The 19,913-nt window shown below is 41.4% G+C and overlaps 2 protein-coding genes across 2 annotated transcripts; one reads left to right on the forward strand and one right to left on the reverse strand.

The window, feature by feature from the left end:
* Positions 1–4,252: 4,252 nt before the first annotated feature.
* Positions 4,253–5,329, reverse strand: LOC110303772 (trace amine-associated receptor 7a). Its single transcript, XM_021174986.1, has one exon. The coding sequence runs from the start codon at positions 5,327–5,329 to the stop codon at positions 4,253–4,255; it is 1,077 nt and encodes a 358-aa protein (XP_021030645.1).
* Positions 5,330–16,626: 11,297 nt separating this feature from the next.
* On the forward strand, positions 16,627–17,703 carry LOC110303764 (trace amine-associated receptor 7b). Its single transcript, XM_021174969.1, has one exon. It carries the CDS (start codon positions 16,627–16,629, stop codon positions 17,701–17,703), a length of 1,077 nt encoding a protein of 358 aa, XP_021030628.1.
* The last annotated feature ends 2,210 nt before the right edge of the window (positions 17,704–19,913 follow it).

A 19,913-nucleotide genomic window follows, 5' to 3' on the forward strand; every position in this document is an offset into this window, starting at 1 on the left:
AAGTGTTTTAGTCCTGTCTCTATGGATTAGAGAATGTAGGTAACCAAACACCAGACAGGTTGAAGCATTAATTTGTAAATGAAGAACACTGGGCATTGAGTTTGCAGCCAGCTTGTCTGGTAATGGTCTCAGACACTCAGTGAGTCCCTGGATCAATTTAATTCTCTACATCACCACTGAAGGCTGACAAGTGTTTCTCTAAATGTGTCTCTAAACTGCTTATGGGTATTTGGAGTAGGGTGAGAAGGTGTAAGAAACCGTGTTTGTTTGTTCTTTTCTCCAAGTGCAGTTTAGCACATGTTCTTTCTTCATCTGCTGGTCAGATCTGAGGTGCCACACAAGTTTGTCTCATCATTGTGACCACTGAATGCTTCAGTTTTAATACTTCAGTTAAGGCTTCAGGCCACATCTGCTTGAGTCTGTCTGCCCTCAAAAAGTTTGTTTTTAGGCAAAGGATAAAAAACTTCTACACACACACACACACACACACACACACACAGAGGATTTTTGAAGGCATGGTCTTTTTGAGTAGACTTGCTGTTCTAGAATTCAGAGTTCCCCCTGATCATCTGCCTCTGCCTCTGCCTCTGCCTCTGCCTCTGCCTCTGCCTCTGCCTCTGCCTCTGCCTCTGCCTCTGCCTCTGCCTCTGCCTCTGCCTCTGCCTCTGCCTCTGCCTCTGCCTCTGCCTCTGCCTCTGCCTCTGCCTCTGCCTCTGCCTCTGCCTCTGCCTCTGCCTCTGCCTCTGCCTCTGCCTCTGCCTCTGCCTCTGTCTCTGCCTCTGCCTCGAGTGCTGGGAAGGTATATACTACCACATCTGACAAGAGTCTCAATTCTAATATAGTCCGAACACTGTTTCTAAGCTTGAAATGCTGTAGTAAGGGTATATTTATTAGCTTCCCTCATTTTATAGTGACAAATAACATACAGTTATACAATCATATACATAATGTTTAAAAATGAGTCAACTTCTCTCTCTTTCTTTCTCTGTCCTCACTATGTAGCTCTGGGTACCCAAAAACTCACTACTTAGCTAAGCTGGTCTCAAACTCACAGAGACCTGTCCACCTCTCCTCAGTGCTGAGATTAAAGGCATGAAGCAGCATACCCAATAGTGTGTGTGTGTGTGTGTGATATACATTACTATTGCCTTCAAATTATCAGGCTATGGACAACAAACTCTTCTCTGACTGATCTTCCTTCATGTTGATGTCTGAACTATACTTTCCCCCAATTGTTTGTTTGTTTGTTTGTTTGTTTGTTTGTTTATTTATTCACTTTACATCCTGATAGTGGCCCTCCTCCCACCTCTCCTCTCAGTCCTACCCTACCAACCTCTGCTCCTATTCCCTCCTCCCCTTCTCCATAGAGCCCCCCTCTCTCGTATCAACCTGCCCAGGCACATTAAGTCTTATCAAGATTAAGATCATCCTCTCCTGCTGAGGCCAGAGAAGACATCCCAGCGAGAGGAAAGGACTCCAAAGCAGGAAACAGAGTCTGGGTCAGAGACAGCCACACTGCTCCAGTTGTTGGGAGACCCACATGAAGACCAAGTTCCATATCTGCTACATATGTGCAGGTGACCTAAGTCCAGAGGACTCTACTCTTAATACGGATCTCATACAAATAAAGGACGTTTTAATAGTCCCCCCTTTATAGTACCCCTGTTACAAAACCTCCCCACAAAAGAAAGGAATGAAAAGAAGCCAATGAATCTTGTATGGAATTTTCTGTGCTTCTACCTCTAAGCTAACTCACACTAAAGTACTCTGAATCCTGGAGTAAACAGGAACTCTTCAGGGGGCTCTGCCCCAGACACTCTGCTTCCTTCTTACAGGTGTGTGTGTGTGTGTGTGTGTGTGTGTGTGATCATTTTTATCCAAACCCTCCATATTTACTCCTCAGATCTTGAAGAGCATGCCGTACACAGCTGAGACACTGTTACATGAGAAAACTTGGAGAAGAGACAAGCCTGGGTGCTCCTGTCTTCTAGGGTATATGAAACTCACGGATTGTGGTCTCCTTGGAAGTGGCAACGTAGGGCCTCCCTCAGTCCACTTTCCTTCTACCACTGTTCTCAATTCCACCTTTACGTTACTCAATATGAATAAAGAGTGGGTTCCCAGGGCCATTGGATAAGGAAGACTAAAGGAGAATGAAGCTTGAATTGTTTTATTACTACGTTCTTCAGAAGAGTGACAGACAGAGTGACCTCAAGCATACAAGTCCATGTGGTTTCTTCTCACCTTCAGACTCTAAATGGGATCAGGTAGAGGTCTGCTGGGATGGCACACTCATATCAGGCACCTACTGTGAACATCATTAGCCAGAGCCATCACACATGAACCCCATCATAGAGCCTGCAATTCTAGGTCTGTCATTGAAGGCAGGTCCCACTAAGAACACTGTTAGACACAAAGAAAATTATTGCTTCACTCTCAATAGTCCCCTTATTTAATTTCTTTTCTATATGGGGTAGGGGATGCTATATAAAGAAATTATATTAGAGCAGAGAATGGATAGCCATGGACCCATAGAACTAGGCTGGTATGATTAATGGAAGAAGGAGATGTGCTGAAACCAGAATAGGACTCTTGCTTTTTCTGAAGGACCATCCTGGCCCTGTAACTAGTCAGAAACAGCACAAGTGTGGCCAGGACCCCATAGTCACTTACTGTGAACATGCAGATTCGCATTTCTTAAATCCCTCTGGATTTAAAAAAAAAAAGATGTTAAAATATTTCTGCCTTTAAAGGAATATTTCTGCATGTTTATTCAGCCACAATCCACTGACTAATCACTATGTTCAATACACACGGGAAGGTCTCTGCTGGAGGCCAGCAGATGGACAAGGAGAGGAAACAAATATGTGTGCATCATTAAACTGCAAAATGTAACTCAATAAACAGGATAAGCATCCTGGGTCCTAAAACCTGGACGACTGGATGAGAAAGCTTCCACGATCACGTTCGTCTTAAACTTTGATACAGAGGACACTTGCCAAGGTGAAGGTTCATGCAATGCAGAAACATGGCTGTACTCTTTTTCCTCATAGCAAGCTGGTGCTCACGGAGAGTGATTTACGATTTGTCACCTCAGCTAATCCAAGGGTGACTAAATGGACTTGAATATGCTGGTCTGATGGAGGAGAAGTTCCGAGATACTGGAGGATCAAACTGTATAAAATGTAATAATCATTGTGTTCTTTGATGTGCTGACAAAGCATGTGCTAAGAAGCAGAAAGGTCTATGATTGACACATTTTTTTTTTTAGTCTTGGAGAAAAAATATCTTGTACAACAAAGGTACTTTTGGATTAAGAAGCACGCATGAGAATATTGGCAGACAGAACATTGGTATTACTGTAAATTAATCACTCCTTCGATGTCTACTCTTATCTGTGAGTCTCACTTATACTTTTTGTCATGACATTTTGTTCCACTGAAATAATATCGGTAAACACATTGTACTTCAAGAGACTAGAAGCAAGTTGACAGCAGTGTCTGGGCTCTGTGTCCTCAGTAAGTAGAGGAACATTCAGGGGTAACCTTGCGACCTCTGATATCGAAGCTGTGAACACTCATGGCAAGGCTGTAAATCTGTGTATGGGTCTTATTATTTACAATGCTTAATCTCTTTATTGTTGCCAATAACTGAGCTAACATGCTTGTTTTCTGTGAATGAGACTGTGTGTGTTCTTTGTGATGCATGATTCAGGAACACCTCATGTTTGTGTTTTCATATAACACCTATGTTTTCTCTTCTGCATTTAAATTTTATTTGGAAGAAATACAGGATGAAGATATGTGACACTAAGGGATTGAGCTAATATGAAAGTGGAAATGCCATAATTTAGAATTGTGAATATGCTCTAACATTTAAAATTATGTATATTGCATATATGGAGAGAGATATGGATTAACATGAGCACACACATTATTTTCTCAAGAAAACTAAGGAAAGGTTGACTAATCCATAAAATATAGGGAAACGTAAAACAAAACCGAGCATCACAAGAGCAAACAATAAAAAGCAAAGTGTGGAGAATGCCATCGTTCTTGTGACCCTGTCGTACTGAAACCATCACAATTATATTTGAATGTTATGTTAATCAGGGAGCACGAGTAGCTGGATTTACATGCTTGGATCACAGCTCGAGCATAACTCATCACTTAACATTAAGAGATCTGGGCACTCAGTCTCCCCAGTGATTTTCCTGCTGTGAGTCTCTCCAATCCCCAACTAAACCAAGAATCTACTCAGGAAACAGGTTGGTGGTTGAGGAATTCTCCCTCAAGATTTTGCCAGTGACAATGAGTTTGATGGCTTTTCGAAACCAAGGATAAAAGAAAGCATAAATCAAAGGGTTCATGGCTGAGTTATAGTAAGCGATCCAAACTAGGATTTCATACACATACGTGGGCGTGATGAACCCTAGGAAGGCATCAATGATGGAGTCAATGAAGTATGGCAGCCATGAAAGGAGGAAGGCAGCCACTGCAATGCCCAGGGTTTTGGCTGCTTTCCTCTCCCTCTTGGCCACCCTGTCCTTGTAGCTGTCTGATGCCCTGGCAGTCTGCTTGTTCATCTTCTCAATGTTCTGAGCCTGCTGTTTAGCAATGAGGAAAATCTTAGAGTAGACAGTCATCATCACAAGGGTGGGGATAAGAAATAATAGAAAATTGATAAAGACCCAGGTTTGATTCACTGCGATTTGACAGCCACCCACACAGGTGAGAGCACTCACTAGATCCTCCAGCCCAGCTTCATTGGCCCCTGTATAAAGGAGGGAAAAGCTGTAAATGATGGACAGGAGCCAGGAGAAGGTGATGCACTTGCCAGAAACAGATGCAGTGAACCTGGTGGGGTAGGTCAGAGGATCACTGACTGCAATGTATCTATCAACAGAGATGAAGCACAAGTGGAAGATAGAAGAGTAACAGAATGACCCTTCAAAACAAGAATGGAATTTACAATAACTCTCTCCAAAGTACCAGCAGCCCTCCACAGATCTCACGGTGCTGAAGGGCATCACAGTCAGACCCACTAAGAAATCAGCACAGGCCAGGGATGCCACCAGGAAGTTGGCAGGAGAGTGCAGCTGCCTGAAATGAAGAATTGATGTCATCACCAGGAGGTTTCCACACACAGCCAGTGCAGCCCCAAAGCCAAAGACTGCATAGAGGATGAGGCGAGGGCCTGGGGAGTATGGGCTCCTGACACAGGATCTGTTCATGTTCTCATAGCACAGCTCCGCAGATGTGGCAGAGAACAGATCTTCACTCATGGTTCTGGATTGATCACTGAGAAAATGATCAATCAATTTGTCCATATATATTACTCCAGTTTTCAAAATATCCTTGAGAAAAGATATAAAAATATGTCAATAGTACTTATCTCCCTTCTTGTACCTGTGAGTTATTTTAGCCATGCTTAGGAATCTAGTTATTCCTTCATTACATAAAGTTAATTCCATCATCCTAGATAACCTTAATTTGTACTGCCATTATTTCATCTCTAATGCTTAAGTCCTCAGTTCCCATTGTTACACACAATGTTATTTCTTTCTATTTTCAAATGTGCTTCGGAATTACCTACTTCTGCATATTGTAGAAACAAACGCCTGTCTTCCACAGTGCTCTGTTGTGTGATATTTGCTTGCAATCACCTTTTATTGGCAATGCTTACCCAACTCTACAGACCCAGGAATGCCCAAAGCACACCTTCCCTGCAGGAAAGTAGTTTAATGACTGCCAAAACCTAAGGCCCTGAAGACTGAATCCCTGGTGTAAATGCGCAAGCAAGAGATGTCATGTCATTTCAGCATGTCTTCCGTCTATGCAAACAATCACATTCACAACCATTTAATTAGTGGTGACACCAGATCCCTTCTGGAGATGTGGACAATATCTACCCTGACAGATTCTTGTTCTGATTTGTTTCTCCTATTGTTTGAAATTGCCATTGTGTTGTTATGAGAATTTTTATTTACTATTTTCACATTGACTGCCTTTAAAATGTCTTCAGAAATCTCTTTTTGCTTTCCAGTATTCTTTTTTATTAAAATCATCAGATGTTAAATTAGGACCAATAATTACATAATTTAAGATCTGAAGTGCCACAGGTTTAGTTTTAATAACCGTAACTTAGAATAATGGGAGAGTAAAATGAAAATAGAAAAGAAAGAAAAATAGTCATTTTTGCTGGGTGGTGGTGAATGCCTTTAATCGCATCACTCAGGAGGCAGACACGGGTGGGACTCTATGAAATCAAGGCCAGACTGGTCTACAGAGTAAGTCCCAGGACAGCCAGGGCTACACAAAAGGAAACCCTGTCTCAAAAACAAACAACCACACAAAGTGGTCGCTCCTAAGTTTCATTTGTTTTTAATGGGAGATATTAAAAAGAATATATATTTAACACTTATTTTCATTTTATGTGTGTGTTTTGCCTAAATGTCTGTATATATACCATGTGTGTGTTCTTGGTGCCTGTAGAGGCCAGAGAGGGCATCAGATCCTCTGAAACAGGATAATATTGGCCCACTGTGTGGGTGCTAGGAACTGAATTGGGGTTCTCTGCAAGAGCAGCAGAGGATCTTAACTTCTAAGCCATTTCTTCAGCTGTGGAATATGAATTTAAATAAAATAGGCAGAATGTAGAAATTTTAATATGGCTCCCCTCTTAATGTTTGCATATAATAATTTTAATTATATTTAACATGCACATAAATGTTTATTTCTGATTGAAAAAACTGAGGAAGATGAAAATACAATCTTAATAGTGGTTTTCTTAATGAGTAGTTATGGTAGAAATGCTACACTCTTTGAATGTTTCATAAGCAATCTGTAATTTACACTAATCTGCTCACGATAGCTGTATGACTCAGTTGTCACACAGGCTTAATCCTATTTATTATATATGAGCGTTCTTTGGACAATGATGATTCTTCTCTTCCAGTATTTTAAAAGTAGTTTCCATTAGTTTTGATACTCTTGCATCATGTGTTTATGTCTTATGAACTTACCCCTTTCCGGGTCCCTGTCCCATAATTCCCCAACCTTTTGACTTCATTTTTCACTAACACTTCAAACCCAATTAGTGCTGAGTACGGCTCAGTTTTATTGCAGACAAATTTCCTTGTCCTCATAGAACTTCTGGGTCTCTATCTATCTATCTATCTATCTATCTATCTATCTATCTATCTATCTATCTATCATCTATCTATCTATGATCTATCTATCTATGGTCTATCTTTCTATCTATTTACTCTATGATCTTTCTGTCTATCATCTATCTCTCTATCTATTCACCACCACCCCTCTATCATCCCTCCTTCTTCCCTCCTTCTCTCCCTTTCCTACTTCCCTTTCTCCCTTCCTTCCTTTCTTCCTCCCTTCCTTCCTTCCTTCCTTCCTTCTTTCCTTCCTCCCTCCCTCCCTTCCTTCCTTCCTCCTTCCCTTTCTTCCTTTTTCTTCCTTCCTTCTTCCCTTTTCTCCCTCCCTCCCTCCCTCCCTCCCTCCCTCCCTCCCTCCCTCCCTCCCTCCCTCCCTCCCTCTTCTTTCCCTTCCTTCCTTCCTTCCTTCCTTCCTTCCTTCCTTCCTTCCTTCCTTCCTTCCTTCCTTCCACTTAGTCTCTTTGTACAGGCTTTGTACAGGCTTAGTCCTGTTGTACAGGCTGATTCTCTAGCCGCAGGCTCCAGGAAAGTCCTCTGGCCTCAGTTTTCCAGCACTAGGACTCTGTAAATACACACATTTACATTTTATTAAAATTTCATTTAAATTTTTCTCTACTTAACCTAAACAAAATTCCCTTATCAGCACATTTGACTATATTCAACTGAACCCCCTTTGTTAAATCAACATAGAGTGTTGTCCTTTTATAACAGAAGAAAAGTCATGCTTTGAATTATATTTATAGAACTATGAAGAAAACAAATCTATTTTGATACTCATGTCAGTCATTCCTGTATTTTTTTGAGTGAATTGTCCACATTACTACTGAAGTCATTTTTAACCATTATTACATTTATTTCCTTATTTGTATAGAGGTGTGTGTGTGTGTGTGTGTTCACTCACTTTATTTTAGGATAAATTATTTCTTCTGATTTTCAGTTTTCTGACACAGGGTTTCTCTGTGTAGCTCTGGCTGTCCTGGAACTTGTTCTCTAGACCTGGCTGTCCTGGAATTCAGAGATCTGCCTGCCTCTGCGTTGTGAGCGCTGAGATTAAAAGTATGCGCCACCACGCCCCGGCTGAGACTTTCTTAAACGGGTTTTCTAGCTGGGTGTTCTAGCAAAGCTGACACTAGAAACACCTTCTTTGCAAGTTCCTTTTTCTCTTCACTCCCCTGTGGCTCTTAACCCTTTGTTTCTCTCTGGCTACAGTCTTTGGGTCTGTAGCCGACCGATTGCTGAGCCTGCACTTTAGATTTTGTTTGGGTTAAATGCGCCGTTGCCAGGCACGTCCTTCTCTGTGGAGCCCCGTTGTCCCTTGTCCTTCAGTTAGTGGTTTCTCTTTTTATGCATCTTGATCGTGTTTCCTTTTTGCATCTTCTCAGATTCATTGCACCGTTTATGGTAGAGTTCAGCACTCTGGAATTTTTCTTTCTTTCTTTGAACATTCGTGAGCTTCTCAACTTTCTGTTTTTCTGTTAAGCTAAACAGTATCCGCACTGTTCATGGTGTAATTCAATATATTCAATTAGCAGCATGATGGCAGCTGCTGTGTGCAGCCTCCAGACTACAGTGAAGGTCGCAGAGATCCAGGTCCCAACCTGGTGCTCCCTCAAACAGAACAGCCTTTAGTTTCTCCAGAAAGAGTGAGCATGACATATTTTTCCTTCTGTGCCTGGCTTATTTCACCTAATCTGTTATCTTCCAGTTCATCCATTTTCCTGCAAACGATACGATTCGTTCTCTATGGTTGAACGATACACCATTGTGTATATACACTATGTTTTTTAAATCTATCGGTTTGTTAGTGGACATCACGGTTAGTTCTTTATTATAGGTATTGGCAGTAGAGCTGGAAAGACCCTGGGATCCAGTTTGAGTGTTGACTGCCTTTCCTCTGGTACACTCAGATTGTTACAGTAAGACCGTATGTTAGTTCCACTCTTCGGGGTTTTTGAGGTTTTAGTAAAAATTACATTTGTTTGTTTGTTTTGGTGGAAAGCTGGCATGTGCATTTGCTGTTGTACGTATGGATACTAATCCTCTATTGGGCAAATAGTTGTTTAAGATTTTCCTTCCATGTATAGGCTGTGGGTTATTCTACTCTTGTTTCCTTTGTTGGCAAAAGCCATTTAATTTGATGAAATTTCAGCATTCAATTTTGAGTTTCTCCCCCCCATACCCCCCCGCCCGGTTTTTATGTTTTTTAAAAGAAGTATTTATTTAAATATGGTCTCACTGTGAAGCCCTGGTTGACCTGGGGCTATGTAGATCAGGGTGGCCTTGAACCCAGATCTGCCTGTTTTTCCTCCCTATGTGCCACAACATCTGCTTGAAGCCATTTCTTTTATAGATTCATTGCATTTTTAGCTTTGCACGTGTCCATCTGTCTCTGTGTGGGTATGGGCATGTGAGTATACGTAGCTGTGGGGAAGAGAGTTTCCAGGAGATGGCGTTACAGGGAGCTTGGGTCATCTAATGGTGGATACTGGGAGCCAGACTCACCTGTAAGAGCAGCCCACTCTTAGCCATCAAACCATCTCTCTAGCCCCTATAAAACTTTTTTTTTTTTAATGGAAATCCTGTATTTGAAAACTATTGATATTTTGTGCTAAAGCCACAAAGAAGCCAGTCTTTACTTTTGTGGCAATTTATAGACACTTTCCTTGAGAGTTGGCTACATCTCAGCTACTGCTTCCCAGGGGTCCCCAGTGATCCTCACCTCTCTTACCCCTCCCCCCAAAATCTACAAGAAATTCAATCCCTAACTTCAAGAGCCCTTCATTTTGTCCATCCACACTCACTGTAAAGGGAATTTGCACCCTCTTGAGTCTGGAGAGGGTAGGAGAAGCTGGTTTCTCTGCATTGGCTGCAGATTGTAGAATCACAGTATACCAGTGGATCTGGTATCTTTGTAGTGACTTACAGTGAGAGGTTAGCCGTGAGACTGAGGGACTCTAATAGCAGAGAAAAGACAGCCTAATAAAGAGAACATTGAGACAGCAAAATGAAAATTAAAATATCTAATTAGCTGAATGAAGAGAAAAATTCAATCAATAAGAAAAAACAATAAAAATTGTGGGGTACAAGGTAAAATTTCTGACTTGGGCTACATGTGATCAACAACAGCTCATATAAATTCCAACCCTGACACAGACAGCCATGGATGCTGCTCAATGTTTGAAGCATCACAGAACAGGGAAGACAGCTGAGACTGTTGGGAAAATCAAGTGGGGAAAGGAAATGCTGATGAGTGGGATATTCTATGATTCTGACCTCACAGCAGCTACTCCTGTGAGGGTCATGGAAACTAAGTAGAAAATCTTTTAACTGTTTACTTACAAGTAGACATTGAGAGGAATTCACTCAATTGTACTGAAGCACCTGTCAAAATGCATGGCACTTTCGACTTGGCTCAAGGAAACTGCAGGTCCTGGGGAAGGAGCCCAGACCTCAAAAACAATAACTAGTCTTTTCACGTGTCGGGGGACTAAATGACTGTACACCAAGAAGGGAGAAGGACCCACTGGGAGCCTAGATAATGCAAGCAAGACACCGAGCTTAAAGGGCATTTCAACAGAAAGCTGAAATGTACAAGAAATGAGAAGAATTCCTCGAACCGGAAAGCAAGTTGTGAATTTAAAGCGATCGCCACACAGCAGCTGAATAAAAATGCGTGAGGGGGTGTCAGAGAGCAGCAGCGACACAGTCGAGTGGAAAATAGCCAAAGTCTGCAAGACACAAACATCTGGAGAAACAGTGTGAGTCTTATGGAAAATGATGAAAAGATATAAATGGGACAATGTGCACCCTGAAAGTATCAAGTAGAATTAATAAAGCACAAAGGATAATTGCTAAGATGTTCAATTGATAGTTTGATTAACTGGATCTAGGAGGTGGCCAAAGCTCTTGCTACTGACTGTATTAAAATAAGGTCAGCTGCATCACTCCACTGAGTTATGCCTTATTATTAATAGGGCCCACATGTCTGACAATGTAGAATTCCTGCTGTGACTTAGGCAGACTGATGAAAAAAAAGTAAGACAAAATCTACAAGCAAAGTCCTAAGAAAATTGTGTGAAATGTCACTTTGGCTCTGAAAACATTCTGACCTCAGAAATACAAGGTGACTGTGAAGAGACTTGGTTTGTAAGAACTACAGAATTCAGATCTGGAGAGATCTCTCAGAAGATAAAGTCATGTACAGCTCTTGCAGAATATCAGAACTCAATTCCCATCACCCACATCAGGTAGCTCCCAACTACTTGCAACACACAATCCAGTGGATTCTGGCTTTCCTGAGTACCTACGTGCACATGCACAAACCCATACACAGACACACATGTAAAGATCACATAAGATATGTGCACTTGTAATTACAGCACCATGGAGCAGGGACGGGAGGATCCAATGGTTCATTGGCCAGTCTGTCAATTCCCATGGGAAAAGGGAAGCTCCATGTTTAAAGAGTCTACCTCAAAACTAAGGGGATGAGTGACCTGCCCATCATCTGCCTCTGCTTCCACACCACATATGCCCACAGAGGCAGAGACTCCAATCATGATGTATCGCCATTCTTTATGGAAGGGTCTTACTCTGTAGCTTTGGATGGCCTGGAACTTGCTATGTAGACCAAACCAGTCTTTAACTTTTAGAGATTCACCTGCCTCTGCCTCCTTGGTGTTGGGATTATAGGTGTGTGCCACCATGTTTGGCTGTATTGAGTATTTTGTGAGGATGTGTATATATTTGCTTTTATCTTTTTGTATTTTATTTAACATCAAGAATATCTCCCATTTTTTCATTTTTCTATTGTCTCTACTAGGTTTTATCACTGGGACCATTCTATGCAGCTTCTAGAAATTGTCTTTTGTAGGATTCTTTTACTCTTTATCTGAAATTTTGTATGTACAATGTTATAATTTACAGTAATAGTCTTTATTTTCTATAAACATTAATATTTCTATAAAGATGATAATTAAAAACCCAACAAGGTAGAATAATACATGGAAAAAAAGAATAGATTATTTAAGAAATAGTAATGAGGTGATGGAGAGATGGCTCAGTGGTTAAGAACACTGACTTCTCTTACAGCAGTCCTGAGTTCAAATCCCAGCAACCACATGGTGGCTCATAACCACCTGTAATAGTATCTGATGGCCTCTTCCAGTGTGTCTGAAGACAGCTACAGTGTACTCATATACATAAAATAAATAAAATCTTTAAAAGAAAAGAAATAATAATGAAGTATTGGGCTGTTTAAAAAACATAACTAAGTATTCACATCCGTCATGAAATTATAATTAATTCCTTTGGATATTCAAGTATTAGTAGAAAAGGTTGGTTTTACTTCTTGGACAAAATATTAATATTACAAAATATAAACACACATTTTGGGATACTTTTGTCACAGGAATAGAAACTAAGGAAATGATCAAATGTTTGAAGTTATGACTTATAAAAATGCACATTAACCTTCATATGTATATTAAAATGATACTGTACTATTGAAAATTCTTACAATTAAACTGATACCATGCTCTTAAACTACACGCAAAAATCTCCAGTAACAAAATGGACAGCTTTTAGTTGGGCAGCGAATTGAAAATTATTATCTTTATATTTGGTATATGTGGAATGTCCATATGTGCGCACAGGCATGTAGAAACCTACAGGTAGCACTAGGACACTTAAATACTTGCACTCCCATGATTCTTTGAGGCAAGTCTCTCAGCTGAACCTACAGCTTGCTAATACTGCTGTTCTAGCTAGCCCACTTGTTCTGAGAATCCACTGTCTCTCCTATCTAAGCACTGGAAAGGAGAGTGGGCATCCATGTCCCCTAGGCATTTCAAGGCTCTGAGGGTGCACACACCCATCACCACATGTGCACTGCCAGCACCTACTTACTGGGAAACTCCCAGCCAGCAAAGTGTAGCTTTATTAGCATAGGGCCATGTAGGTAATGTAGTACAGAGTGTATTATCCTTTTGTTGTTCTAGTAGGCAAATAAGAAAAAATATTTTGTTTATTATTATTATTATTATTAAAAGCAATAATACCACACTGGCTGACTTAAAACTGCAATGAATGCACCTGTTAATGAAAGTAAAAATTGTTGAAAAATCTTTAGAAAACCACTCTGGAAATCAGTCTGGCGGTTCCTCAGAAAATTGAACATAGTACTACCTGAGGACCCAGCAATACCTCTCCTGGGCATATATCCAGAAGATGCTCCAACATGTAATAAGGACACATGCTCCACTATGTTCATAGCAGCCTTATTTATAATAGCCAGAAGCTGGAAAGAACCCAGATGTCCCTCAACAGAGGAATGGATACAGAAAATGTGATACATTTACACAATGGAGTACTACTCAACTATTAAAAACAATGACTTCATGAAATTGTTAGGCAAATGGATGAAACTTGAACATATCATCCTGAGTGAGGTAACTCAGTCACAAAAGAACACACATGGTATGTACTCTGCCGCAGACCCTCTGGGTCCCTGTGTCTCCGTGGAACGGGGTCTCTCGACACGGGTGGGCAAAGCATGGATGAGTGAGTGACAAATAGACACACACAGGAGAGTTTGTGTGTAGAATCTGAATGTAATTTTACAATTCGAGCTTCAGACTTTTTATACAGAAGACAATAAAGAAGTTGGGTGACATACCCGCAAGGTACAAATGAGGTAACTGGATGCTTAAAGATTCTTACACAGAACAGAGGAATGAAAACGCAAAGATCGGAAGGAAATGGGCAGTAAAATAACTGAGACAAAGTCAGCCCTATCTAAGGTCAGCTATAGTCTTAGAAGCCAGGTGTGAGAACTTTTCACTCCTAGGGCAAGGGCTTTCACACCCAAGTCATGGTTCTAACTAGGGAGTTCCGTTCTAGCTAACCATCTCATGAATAATGCAATACTCTAAAACCACAGCCCGATCTGCTTCCTAAACCATAGTAAATTCCTGTAAATAGGTGTAACTCAGCTATAATTCTAAGCATCTATTCTGGTTTCCCCTACGGTCAGAAACTTCTTTCTTCCTAGGTGATGGTAGATTCCTGTGAAGGGCAGTGACCTAACTTTTACTCAAAGAGATAGTGTAATACCAGGGGCAGTACTGAAATCCAAGCCCAAGGTCTTGCTAAGGACGAACTAGGACTGTTGGAACACTGGTGGATGGCTTTAGCTATGTCAGAATTCAATCTTAAAAGGCACTTATGATAGGAAAATATTGAAAGAGAGCACGTGGATCCATACACTAGACTAACTCGGGAATGGAACTCGGGAATGAAAAATTACTGTATGGGTAGGGAACACTAGACTCCAGGAGGAGAGCTTCCTTGAAGCCCTTTTGCCTCATGAGTGACTTTTAAGCCTTTCGGCCTGTCCAGTTGACTCGACCTGAGAGCGTAGCAGTACTCACTGATAAGTGGATATTAGGCAAAGAGCATGGAATACCCACGATACAACTCAAGGACCACATGAAGCTCAAATAGAAGGAAGATGAAAAATTGGATACTTCAGTAGGGGGAACAATATAATCAAAGGAATTAGAGAGTGAGAGGGACTTGGGAAGAAAAGAGAAGGGAGAGGGGAAAAAGAGGGGAAGAATCAGTTATGGGAGGACATGGAGGAGATGTACAGAGGGTCAGGAAATTGAACAGAGGTGTATAGCAATGGGGCATGGAGAACTGGGGGAAGCAACCAGAAAATCCCGGATTCCAGGAAAGCAAGAGCCTCCCAGGACCCCATGGAGATGACATTAGCTGAAATACCCTATGAAAGGGAGAGAGAACCTTTGGAGACCATATCCAGGGGTTGGCATGGCCCTTTACTTGAGGGATGGGGCCACACACTCATCTCCAAAATTTTAACCCAGAATTGCTCCTGTCTAAAGGAAATTCGGGGACAAAGAGTGGAGCAGAGACTGAAGGAGAGGTCATCCAGAGACTGCCCCAGAGACTGGGAATCCCTCCCACATGCAGACACCAAACCCAAACACTATTGCTGATGCCAACAAGAGCTTCCTGACAGGAGCCTGATACAGCTGTCTCCTAAGAGGCTCTGCCAGTGCCTGACCAATACAGATTCAGATGCTCGCAGCCAACCATTGGACTGAACACACTGACTGAGTTAGAGGAAGGACTGAAGGAGCTGAAGGTGTCTTATCTGGCATCAATGGGAGGGGAGGCCCTTGGTACTGTGAAGGCTTGATGCCTGAGTGTAGAAGAATGCTAGGGAGGTGAGGCAGGAGCAGGTGGGTGGGTGGGGGAGCTCCCTCATAGAAGCAGGGTAAGGAGGGATGGGATGAGGGATTTGCAGAGAAGAAACTGGGAATGGGGATAACATGTGAAATGTAAATATATAAAATACCCAATTAAAAAAAACTTTAGATAGATGTTGATATGAAGTATTTAAAGTATAATTTACAATATTGTACTAAAAAGTCAGTACTAATAATGTGCATACATTCAAAAGAAAAACCTTTTCAGAATCTAGGCAGACTCTATAATGTCTTGTGAGGGGAAAGAGAAATTTCCAGATAAATAGAGATACTCATTAGCAGCCCTCACGCTGAAGATTCCTTCTACATTTGATTCTTACTGTGTCTTTCCAGCAAGTCTGTTGTACAAGTCTGTTGTCTAAGTCAAGTACAAAGAGGAGAAACTCCTATTTGCTCTTAGACCCTCCTTGCTTCATTCCAGAGCAAATGCTGGCAGTCGACACCCTCACTTTCCTAAATCAGAAATATCAGAGCTGAAAGTGGAGGAAAGTAGGCATTCTCATGGCTCTGCGTCTTATTTCTTTAACCCATACCAATCCTTGAAGGGCAAAAGAATTTTCATGAAGAAATTCTAATAGCTTCCAATATGAGATTTCTAATGAAGATGAAAGATCAGACATAATAAATGAACAAAACTTAATATTCTAGGTAAAGTTCTATTGGGGCAGGCAGGTATCATGTTCAACCGCATTATACAGAAAGGTCAGTTGTCAGTAGAATATTAGTAGGGGAAAATTGTTTATGAAATAAACAGCACACTTACTGACAAGCCCTCACTTGCCTCACCTTACACCGTGGGGATTCAGTCCTAGGGACACACTGCATTTGCAGTCATTAGGTGCTTTCCTGAGGGTTAGGGGTGCTTGGGGCATTAATGTAGGTTAGTTAAGTAGAGCTGCCAATGCTAATAAAACTTGAGATTCAAATATGCATTGCAGAATACACTGGTGCTTTAAGGATGTGAAGAAGTAGATGAAGCAAAGACTTTCTAGAAAGACATATGCACCCTTCATATAATAAGGGTAGTTGACTGGGAATTAGGAAGGAAATACTTCTAAACAATGAAAATATAAACTGATGTCTTTGTCTTGTGTTAAGATGGATAACATGTATTAGCAATTACAAACTGCGCTTTTTCTGAGGATCTTTGGAGTAGTTTACATGGCTACAGATGATGACAGTTTTCCCTGGGACCAAGACAACATCCTGAGCAGGGATCTGCTCTCTGCCACATCTGCAGAGCTGTGCTATGAGAATCTGAACAGATCCTGTGTCAGGAGCCCATACTCCCCAGGCCCTCGCCTCATCCTCTATGCAGTCTTTGGCTTTGGGGCTGTGCTGGCTGTGTGTGGAAACCTCCTGGTGATGACATCAATTCTTCATTTCAGGCAGCTGCACTCTCCTGCCAACTTCCTGGTGGTGTCCCTGGCCTGTGCTGATTTCTTGGTGGGACTGACTGTGATGCCCTTCAGCACCGTGAGGTCTGTGGAGGGCTGCTGGTACTTTGGGGACAGTTACTGTAAATTACACACTTGTTTTGATGTATCTTTCTGCTATTGTTCTATCTTTAACTTGTGCTTCATCTCTGTTGATAGATACATTGCAGTCAGTGACCCCCTGATCTACCCCACCAGGTTCACTGCTTCTGTTTCTGGAAAGTGCATCACCTTCTCCTGGCTCCTATCTACCATTTATGGGTTTTCTCTCCTTTATACAGGGGCCAATGAAGCTGGGCTGGAGGATCTAGTGAGTGCTCTCACCTGTGTGGGTGGCTGTCAACTTGCAGTGAATCAAAGCTGGGTCTTTATCAATTTCCTATTATTTCTTATCCCCACCCTTGTGATGATAACTGTCTATTCTAAGATTTTCCTCATTGCTAAACAGCAGGCTCAGAACATTGAGAAGATGAACAAGCAGACTGCCAGGGCATCAGACAGCTACAAGGACAGGGTGGCCAAGAGGGAGAGGAAAGCAGCCAAAACCCTGGGCATCGCAGTGGCTGCCTTCCTCCTTTCATGGCTGCCATACTTCATTGACTCCATCATTGATGCTTTCCTAGGGTTCATCACGCCCACGTATGTGTATGAAATCCTAGTTTGGATAGCTTACTATAACTCAGCCATGAACCCTTTGATTTATGCTTTCTTTTATCCTTGGTTTCGAAAAGCCATCAAACTCATTGTCTCTGGCAAAATCTTGAGGGAGAATTCCTCAACCACCAACTTGTTTCCTGAGTAGATTCTTGGTTTAGTTGGGGATTGGAGAGATTCCCAGCAGAAAAATCACTGGGGAGACTGAGTGCCCAGGTCTGTTCCTGTAATGTGATGAATTATGCTTCGAATGTGACCCAAAGACATAAATATAGACGGCGTGTTCTTTAATAGGTGTAAAATTAACTTCTAGTTGTGATGGAATCAGAAAAATTTAACTATTTCCACTGAATCTTGTGCTTCTTAAAGTTGCATGGTTTCTCTTAATGTATAGCTAGTAGACCCCTCTCCTATCTTTCTAAAAATCTGATTGTTGGCTTTTGTTAAACTTTTAACCCACAAGTTTGAATATATCATCTTTAAAACTCTTAGTAGTATTTTTCTTCCAACATAATTTTTGTTGATTATTTGGGAATTTCATACAATGTATGTAGACCATCACCCTTGTGTCCCATTTCTCCCAACTCCTTCCTTCCATTCTTTGTCCCCCCCCCCCACCAAATAAGGAAAAAACACCAAGTGCCTTAAATGTGACTGAGTCCTTTCTCATATTCCTGCCAGAAGCTGTCAACTGTGAAGAAAAATAGTTCCGCAACTTCACCCCAATATTTAAGGACTCTCTTTACTGGCTTCATGTCTAGACTGTTCCTTTTTTTTCTTTTGAGGGGTGTGGGGGAGAAGTTGTTGCAAACTTGCTCAATGCTTAGGAGCTGTCTTATTCAGAAAATGGTGATATGTGGGTCTATAGTAACTAAGGTCCTAATGTGCTCATTTTAAAACGTGATTTTTAATGTCAAGAAGCATAAACCAATGATTTTATGTATTAATTAGCATCTACTCAGTTGTTTAAAGAGGAAAAGAGAAAAACAATGTCACCAACAGTACCTGCATTCAGTGAACTGTTCTAGGGAGTGAACACTCAGAGGAACGACCGTTATCCTAAAGCCTTACAATCCTTATATGTTTAAGTTAGTGATTTGAAGATGGGTAATTTTTATTCACTGTGATTTATAAGTTGGACGATTCTTCACTTATTTTTTAAGGTTTCTAAAGATTATAGAAGTTTTCAAGGTGTGCACAAAAGCAAAGTTAATAATGCATTCAGAAGAAAACACTGAACTAAATGGAGAAATACATAGCCACACACAGTTTGAAAATCTCACTTCATTAGGATGACAGATGTCTTTGTCTCCCTTTATGATTTTTTTTTATTGTTTCTACTTCCATTTTTAGATCCTGCATTGTTTTTGTTCAGTTCTCTCACCTGTTTGGATGTATTTTCCTGTAATTCTTTAAGGGATTTTTGTGTTTCCTCTTTAAGGGCTTCTAGCTGTTTTCTTGTGTTCTCCTGTATTTCTTTAAGGGAGTTGTTTATGTCCTTCTTATAGTCCTCCATCATCATCATAAGAAGTGACTTTAGATCCATATCTTGCTTTTCTGGTGTGATGGTGTATCCAGGACTTGCTATGGTGGGAGAGTTGGGTTCTGATGATGCCAAGTAACCTTGGTTTCTGTTGCTTCCGTTCTTATGTTTGCCTCCTGCCATCTGATTATCTCAAGGGCTCCCTTCCCTCAATATATCTAATTGGAGCCTGTCCTTCCTGTAATCCCAGTTGAGTCAAAACTCCTCAGAATCCAGCTTTCTCTGTGATCCTATGAGTCTGAAATCCTGTGATCCTGAGATTCTGGGTGTGTCAAAGTTCTTGAAGTCAAGCTGCCTCTGGGACCCTGAGATCCTGGTGTGACCAAGCTCCTGGGATCCTAAGATCCTGGGCTTGTTAGAGCGCCTGGAAGTGGTACCTCCTCTTGGGACAGTGGGGTTGTCCACTGAGTTCAAAACCAAGAAGGTAGACTAGTGCCGACCTGAAGGAACCCAAGCCACTGGTCGAGCAGGGTTCCTGTGTCCCTGTTCTTGCTGGGCGCAGGCTCTCCTGGTTGTATGGGAACAGATGTTGTGTTCCACTCACCAGTGATCCTAAGATCCTGGGCGTGCTAGGGTGCCTGGGGAGTGGAGAGTCCTCTGGGGACCTTGGGACTGTCCGCTGAGTTTGAGCCCAAGGCCGACAGATGTCTTTGTAAAGCTTCCTCCCAGTAAAGGTATGAATTCCTCGTTCAATTTACTTTGGAAAAAGCCAACAGGATGTTTTTGAGATTTCTTACTTAATCATAAACTAGAGGGTAATATATAGCACAGGAATAAAGAAACTTCATGTTGTGTTCTATTTTTTCCTTATTTTT

Source organism: Mus caroli, unplaced genomic scaffold (genome assembly GCF_978045245.1).
Source record: "Mus caroli unplaced genomic scaffold, Mus_caroli_1 scaffold_9, whole genome shotgun sequence".
Classification (NCBI taxonomy): domain Eukaryota; kingdom Metazoa; phylum Chordata; class Mammalia; order Rodentia; family Muridae; genus Mus; species Mus caroli.

Excerpts from the sequence above, each read along its gene's own strand:
- LOC110303772 (XM_021174986.1), bottom strand. The coding sequence starts at position 5,329 with ATGGACAAATTGATTGATCATTTTCTCAGTGATCAATCCAGAACCATG.
- LOC110303764 (XM_021174969.1), top strand. The coding sequence starts at position 16,627 with ATGGCTACAGATGATGACAGTTTTCCCTGGGACCAAGACAACATCCTG.